The 7,809-nt window shown below is 32.7% G+C and overlaps 1 protein-coding gene across 1 annotated transcript; it reads right to left on the reverse strand.

The window, feature by feature from the left end:
- Nucleotides 1–915: 915 nt before the first annotated feature.
- On the reverse strand, nucleotides 916–3,811 carry LOC132050670 (glycine-rich cell wall structural protein-like). The gene is made up of 3 exons (XM_059442072.1): nucleotides 3,611–3,811; nucleotides 1,196–1,492; nucleotides 916–1,141 (listed from the first exon to the last, which is right to left on the reverse strand). Exons 1-3 carry the CDS (start codon nucleotides 3,723–3,725, stop codon nucleotides 1,110–1,112), a joined length of 444 nt encoding a protein of 147 aa, XP_059298055.1. The 5' UTR covers nucleotides 3,726–3,811; the 3' UTR covers nucleotides 916–1,109.
- Between the last annotated feature and the right edge of the window lie 3,998 nt (nucleotides 3,812–7,809).

Consider the following 7,809-nt stretch of genomic DNA (forward strand, 5'->3'; position numbering starts at 1 on the left):
TATAATAGTACCCCTGCCACAGTAAATCTAGGTTTTATTTCAGACTCCTTCATTTTTTAATTGTATAATTTAAGAAATTAAAACCGACTAGGTTAGTTTTCATAGAGATTTTTAATAGTTTTTCCCTCGCCATTAACCGATGGACTCGGTCTATTTTAATACCGACACGCTACTTTCCGACAACCACAAATTCGGTCAGTTTTAGTCAAAAATCCACCATTTTCGACTGCTCTCGGTCGGTTTTTGCCCTAGAAAAAGGCAGTATTATGTACCTGAGATCAGTTGGCTAACTTTGTGGAACAACAAATCAAAGAAAGATTTTCTCTTCTTCGACGCTATTTCATTGCCTAAAAATGTTAAACCAACAGCGAAATAATAATCAATTGGCAATGTCAACTTCCATATCAGACCAAAAAAGGGTCATTCCAACTTGAAATATGGTTTGAGTTTTTTTGTGTAACATGTTTAGTCAGACTTCTCTATAATAGTCATCCTCTACTACAGTTAAAGTTTTTTTGAAATCGATTTCATATTATGTTTTATTATATGTTCTCTATAACAATATCTCATTATAGGAGCCAAAATATATTCGGACAAATAATGCAATTATAGAGATATTTGACGGTACAATTAGTCTTTTCTTAAAGCTCAATTAACATCAAATGTAAAGGAGGAGTATATTGAACTAGGTGTAGATAGGATTTTATTCTGTCACTACGTTCATAAATGAATCTTGCCATTTCCGCATATGAACTTGGGGGCTAAAGTTTATGTCCTCCTCCGCATAATTTTGGAAATAGATATCATACCACATATAAGTTTCTAGTACTTTTGTAGAAAATTAAAAGTGCGAATGATATAGAGTTCGCTTGGATATATGGATGACAATTACATGTAAAAGGAAAGAGACGCATATAAGTAAGTTCTCATATTATTTAACGAAACATATTGCATAGTTGCTCTCATCCATGGTAGTAAGTGGATGGAGATTTATGATGCATTTATTCATACTTCCAACAACAAAACTATTACTAAAACTGTAGAACACACAAAATATAAAAACAGCCACCATGAATATTCTTCACATATATTCCTTAGTAATTAATTAATTAGTTGCGTGGCCATCCTCCATACCAATCACCTCTAGGATATCCTCCATAACCACCACCTCTAGGATATCCTCCGTAACCACCACCTCTAGGATATCCTCCATAACCACCAACTCTAGGATATCCACCATATCCTCCTCTAGGATAACCACCATAATATCCACGGCCGCCACCATATTCACCAGTACCAGGGCCACCAGGAAATCCTCCTCCTGGAAATCCTCCAAATTCACCTCCTCCGATTCCTGGAAGTCCTCCTCTTCCTCCTCCCATTCCTGGAAGTCCTCTTCCTCCTCCCATTCCTGGAAATCTTCCTCCGACTCTTGGAAGTCCTCCTCCTAATTTTGGTCCTACTCCTAGAAATTTGGCGTCATTTGCAAGTCCTGCACCATTAATCATCCATAATGTTGTTAGTAAGGATGGCAAATGGACGGGTTGTGTTGAATTTGGACAGGTGGAATTGAGCTGAACTGGATTGAGATGAGTTGTGTCACGATGGACTAAGTAACGAGTCATGCCCCAACCTGTCTGACTCTTACCAATTGCAAGTTCTAACTTTATTTTTTTATTTTTTTAATAATTTTTATACTTACCAAACAAAACTATTAAAACTTTTTTCTTCTCTATTATAGCTATACATAATATCAAACAAAATAAAATATTTTAATATAACAAGATTTTCCATTGGTCAATTGGACTATATAATTAACTCGAATCAGCCCAACATTTAGATTGACTGAATTTGGATGGGCAATTTGCACGATTTCCCTTCATCCAGACTGGTCTTTAATTTTTGCCCCTCAATTCGCTGGTCTTTAATTTTTTTCCTCTCAATTCGCTGGTCTTTAATGTTTGCCCTTCGCTTAAAAAGGGGGCCGAAAATACACCGAGGTTCTGAGTTTGAAACCCAATAGGGTAAAAAATAATAAATTTTTCGCAGGCATAGAAACCTGTGCCTGTTCGGGCAAAGTTACATAGAACCTATGATAGCAGACTTTGCCTTATAAGGCAAACTTTGCCTTAAGACATAACTGACTTTGCCTTATAAAGCAGGCTTTTAGTTATGCCTTAAGACGAAGTCTGCCGCATAAGGCAGACTTTTTGCAAAAGTCTTGCCTTGCGATTTTTATTTTTATTTTGTTTACTGAGCGGGGGTTCGAACCCAGAACCTCGGGGTATTTTAGGCCACCTTTTTAAGCGAATGACAAAAATTATAGACTAGCAATTTGAGGGGCAAAAATTAAATACCACCCCAAAAGAAGGCCAATCCGCGCAAAAAAATGAATTTGGGTGGGTTAAGGATGAGCTAGGTTACCGAAGGCAGGTTATTGACTCACCCAAACTTGGGAGCTCGTACTTTAATGGGCTAATTAGCTATCCCTATAAGTTAAGGTCAAGAGCGGAGCTACATTTGTCGAAGGGTGAAGCATACATCTTTGGCTAGAAAATTATATTATGTACATATAGTTTAAACAAAAAGGGGCCGACAATGTTCTTTGACTATCTAAAAAAGTATAAATATGCCATTCATCCGCCTGTTTTACTAACAATACCCCTCCGCTCACTTATCTGTCTCACTTTTCTCATTAAAACTAACATGCCTCTTTTTTATTTGTTTTATAATTATTTTTTAATTATTATATTTAAAAAATTTGGTTTTTCATCTCTTTTTCTTTCTAAAGTGACAATTGAGACTCGGATCTATCTTATACCTCATGTATAAATTATTTTAATTATTATTTATAAGGTGTCATATTTCTTATTGAACGAAATTAAAACTTCTTTCCATTAATTAAACCCACCCCGCCCAACATACTCACCATTGTCATAAACATACAAATTTTTGTTCACCACACAAATACAAAATAAAATAAAAAATTTATGTTTTATTTTTTGTTGTCTTTGTTCATAACAGAAATTTTATGAAACTATTAGGAAATTTTATTTTATTTTTTGTTGTTTCTTATCATAACAAATGAATTTTATTTTTTTCTATTTTTATGGAGAACAAATAAAATAATTTCTACGTTTTATGACAAAGTTGGATGAACAAATAAAATAATAATCTATTTTTTGTTGTTTTTGTGGTGAACAAATAAATAATTTGTATGTTTTATAATAAAGTTGGATATATTGGTTTTAAGTTTGTCTAATAGGAATATGATACGTAATAAATAATAATTAAAAGAATTTATACCTAAGCATAATACAAATTGAAAGTGTGTTTGTTATGAAAGGTGACCACTTTTTTTCTTAATCAATTATCCATCCCAAAGAGATGGACCTTCACCACACATATATGACCACACCTTCACCACACAAGTAAAAGAATTAGCTACTGCTATTAGACACGTCTGACACTATAAAAGAAATTTTATATTGTTCTATCACCTCTATGTTAACTCTATATATATAACCGTTAATAAAAAGTGAGATTTTAACCTGAAAAGTAAGGTATGTTACCCGCTATACTAGTACGTATGTATAAGTAAAATTCATACCGTTGTTCAGAGAAGTGGTGGAGCTCTGAGCTAACTCCCTGGCTGCAACCTCTGAGGTTATCACAAGTAAAATAGCAATAACAATGCCCAGAAGCATAAATGCCTTTGATCCCATTCTTTTTTTTTTTTTTTTTTTTTTGCTAGAAACTATATATATAAATTTTATAACTGCTATTTGAGTTGTGATAATTGTAGGAAAGATGAGGATGTTGGGATATATACTATTAACCATGTGTTTGGATATAGTATTTATTATAGAACAATTATTTATTCATTGTTTAATAAAGAATTAAATAGATCATGTACTAGTATGTGTGTCCTTTACTTATATAGTAGATGATTTAGTGTATAGAGTTTAGCTTATACACGGAAGATTAAATCATCGGTTCTTATAAGTATAAAATTTATGTTCACAATCTAAGATGGAAATTGGACAAAGCCATCGGTATGATTGTAGCCCAAGATTAATGTAATGTATCTTCATTATGGGAACGGTATAGTTTCGTCTTCTTGTGCTAGTACATTTTATATGTATTGAACGGACCAAGTAGAGATAAGTGTTTTTGTACTGAATATATAAAACAAATTCTCTAGTTCATTAAATGTACTTATACTCTTAATCTTGATATAATTATTATGATCAATGTGATTTGTTCATTATTTTGATTTATTAAAAGGTACGACTCAATTGCGGGTCTATGTATTCCTGGTGAATTGGATAATGGCAAATTACATTTGTGAAATAATAATTAGTTGATAGAATCCATGTCTTGACTTTGCGATTGATGATACCCTTTATGGATGCTTATAAGTCTCATGTGAAAACCCCCGTAGTGGATTTTGTATCCGTTACATGATGTAAGTTAAGCAGAAATATAAAGGATTCAATTAGTCAATGAATTAAATTGTCAGTAATTTAATTTAATTGATTGGTATCTGTAATCTTAACATGGGGAGTCAAATAAGTTTTAATGTATGATTTCGAAATTGAACTGAGGAGTGCAGTTACGATTTTTTAGTGGAATAATTCGTAATTTATTATGGTAGGATTAATTCAGATTTCTTGAATTAATTCCATAATAGGAAGCCTCATTAATTAAATTATGTGGTCCGTGCTGTGCCCGAATAATAAAGAATTAAATGGAATATTATTTCTTGGTGGAAAATAAAGACCCAATAGGTTTTGAAAAAGGGGAAAACCCTAAACCTGTAGTTATAAAACAGGGATCTTATTCCATAAGGAGGCTAAGGGTTTTACAAGGTTCTACTCTTTTTCCATAGAAATTCGCCCACACGAATTTCACAAATTATGGTATTATTCGGGTTATACAGCAGAAGACTGTGGAACTGAAGGATGACGATAAATTGGATGGTGTGTGCTCGTGGTTGAAGATTCGATTCTTGATCGCGGTCACGCTTCAAGAGATAAGTATCAATTTTATGTTTGGTTAATATCTTGATTATGTGTTGTCTATATTACATGCAAGTTCGATCCTGGCTATTTGCTTCCGCTGCGTGTGCCTGATTTCCATCAGAGGAAACTAGTGAACATTTTGCCTCTATTTATAGCATAATCATAAAGTTCTTGGGTGCTAAAACTGAAGATTATATTTCTTAAGTACCGGACTAGTAATTAATTGGATTTAATTAAGTTGGCAGATTGATAGATTAATTCGACTCGACTTTGCCATAAAGCACCTGCAAAAAGATTTCTCCTAAATATGGTAGCATTTTCCTTTAGCTAGGGCAAAGTATAATTAGTTAATTACATAGGGCTGTTTGCATTTACTATCTTGATATATATCTTCTGCAATATAGACTCTAACCTGGCGTCTTAGAGTTAAGCTATATCCAAAAATCTTATAAAAGTCTTGAGTTAAACGTAGAAATTCATATTATATTAATTAATTGTCACACTTCCAAATTGGAGCGGGACGTGATTGACACCCAACTTGGCTTGTTTGGTCAAACTATGAAATATTGCTAATCCTGAAAAGTACTTTTTGGAAAAGTACATTTGAAGAATAAAAGTTAAAGTTTGGTTAATCAATTTGAAAACACTTTTGTCATTATTAGGCAACAACTTATGCTTGGCTAAGGTTCTAAAAGTCTTTTTGGGGAAAATCTATTAAGGGAAAAGGGGACGGGAAGAAAAAACACTTTTAGCTTCCCATGAGCGGGGCAAAATAGGCTATTAAGCTATCTGTTGAATGAACCCTGAGCTTATCTGTTCGGTTATTGTATCAACTCACTTAGCTGAAAATTAACAATATGACGAAGGCAATGGCCGGAATAAAACATCCTAACGAAAACACGAATACCTAACGAAAGATACTTAAGTTGTATACATTAACGAAGAATCATTTGTAACAACTCAACCTCTTGTTTCTAGTTTTGAAGCTCCGAATTATGTTTTGAGGCCTTGCCTAAGCCAACTATACCATTTAGGACTTGTTGACATTGTTCGGGATTGGGACCCGATGGGCTCGAATGAGTTTTGATGCCATTTCAAGCTTAAAATATTGCAGAACTTAAAACAAGTTGGTTATTTTTGTATGGATCTTTTGGAGAAGCTTATAGCAAGGCCGGCTTTAGGGTAAAGCCCCTAAAGCTGCCCTTTTTTTTTTTTTTTTTTTTTCAATAATAAGCTAAATGTTTAATTATTTTGGAGAGTAATGAGTATACTTTTAAGTAGAAAAGTAAATTTTTATATACAAATAATTTTTAGATGTGTGACTAATTGGAGTGACAATGTGAGTAAAAAATTGAGAAATATGAATCACTCTTTCAAATCTTTTACGTGTAAAAATTTGGTGAATATGAATCACTGTCAAATCTTTTTTGTGTGAATAAAAAATCTGACAAGTGAAATTATTTTATATTTTTACATTATTCACTCTCTATTTGTTAATCAAGAGTCTATCTCTCACATAACATTTATGCGCTTCTATCTATCTCTCACATAACATTTATGCACTTCTATATTCTCTTTCTTGTCTTTTCCGAGTTCAAGTATGATAAGTTATAACATTATTTTGTGAAAAATCATTACTTAAGAGTACTATATTCACAAAATATATATAGTGCGGTCTTTTTTATATTTTTTCTCACTTTTCAAGCATTTGGAAGAGTTATTAATAAATATTTGCAAATCAACTCATCAATTTTTTGGATCATTCTATTATTCTAATTTTCAAGTTTTATTTTAGTTACGTATTTGTTGTTGTTGTTTTTGTTATTTTCACTTTACAATTATATTTTATCTTTTCAATTATTTATAATAATTTAAGTATGTCGACAATGTGATCCTGTTTTTCAAAATTTTTTTAAATGTAAACTATAATACAACTCCTAAAAAGGTTGGAGAAATTGATTATAAAAGGTTAAAATAAATTTGCATTTCAAAACGTTAGGAAAATAGATTTCAAATGTTCTAGCATTTAGTTGTTTTAAACAAAATCTAAGGCCTCTCATCAATATTGGCTTTAGGCCACAAATATTCTTGAGCCGCCCCTGGCTTATAGACAGGGAAATCTAAGGCATAATATATTATGTCCTGGGGATCGTTTAAACGTAGGAATAAGGTTCATTCTTTTGTATTGCAGTGTATCCCTTCCATAATATGTTGGGAATTATGGAAAATCATGAGGTGAACAAGTAGATATGAAGATTTCACGTCTTCTATTATTTATGTGAAATCTCAGATTATGCATCTCCTTTATTTGCTGGTGATATATGAGTTTCCTAAGTTTTCAAGAAATTCCTCGAATTTTAGCAAAAGTGACTCTCCGGGGTCATATCGATTTGTTGAAAGGCCTGAAAGAGTATTCTTTTTCGTTCGGGTTCGCATTGCTGGAGGGCTTTGCTCGGAAAAAAGACTGATTCCAGTTGTAAGATATCTAATGAACCGCTGCTGGAATCGCTGCTGGAATTGAGATTTGATCGGAAAAAAGAGTGATTCTAGTTGTAAGATATCTAATGAACCGATGCTGGAATTGAGAATAAAATGGATACTAGCTGGTTTAAACTTATGTAACTCAGTCGAGAAGTGCAAAGCGATTCGGAATGTTAATAACTAAACAGCAAAAAATTTTCCCTAATCTTATTTAAGTGCTTTCGAATTAAAAAATTGCGAAGGACTTGGATGTCACTTAATATATGGATGGCAATTACAAGAAAAAGGAAAAAGACGTATGTAA

The sequence above is a fragment of the Lycium ferocissimum genome, chromosome 1 (assembly GCF_029784015.1).
Source record: "Lycium ferocissimum isolate CSIRO_LF1 chromosome 1, AGI_CSIRO_Lferr_CH_V1, whole genome shotgun sequence".
Lineage (NCBI taxonomy): Eukaryota > Viridiplantae > Streptophyta > Magnoliopsida > Solanales > Solanaceae > Lycium > Lycium ferocissimum.

What these genes read in the sequence shown, in the direction of transcription:
- LOC132050670 (XM_059442072.1), bottom strand. Translation starts at nt 3,725, where the DNA reads ATGGGATCAAAGGCATTTATGCTTCTGGGCATTGTTATTGCTATTTTA. An exon ending in CACCACTTCTCTGAACAACG is followed by an intron (nt 1,493 to 3,610) that starts GTATGAATTTTA and finishes TTAATGGTGCAG; the next exon opens with GACTTGCAAATGACGCCAAA. An exon ending in TTATGGAGGATATCCTAGAG is followed by an intron (nt 1,142 to 1,195) that starts GTGGTGGTTACG and finishes GATATCCTAGAG; the next exon opens with GTGATTGGTATGGAGGATGG.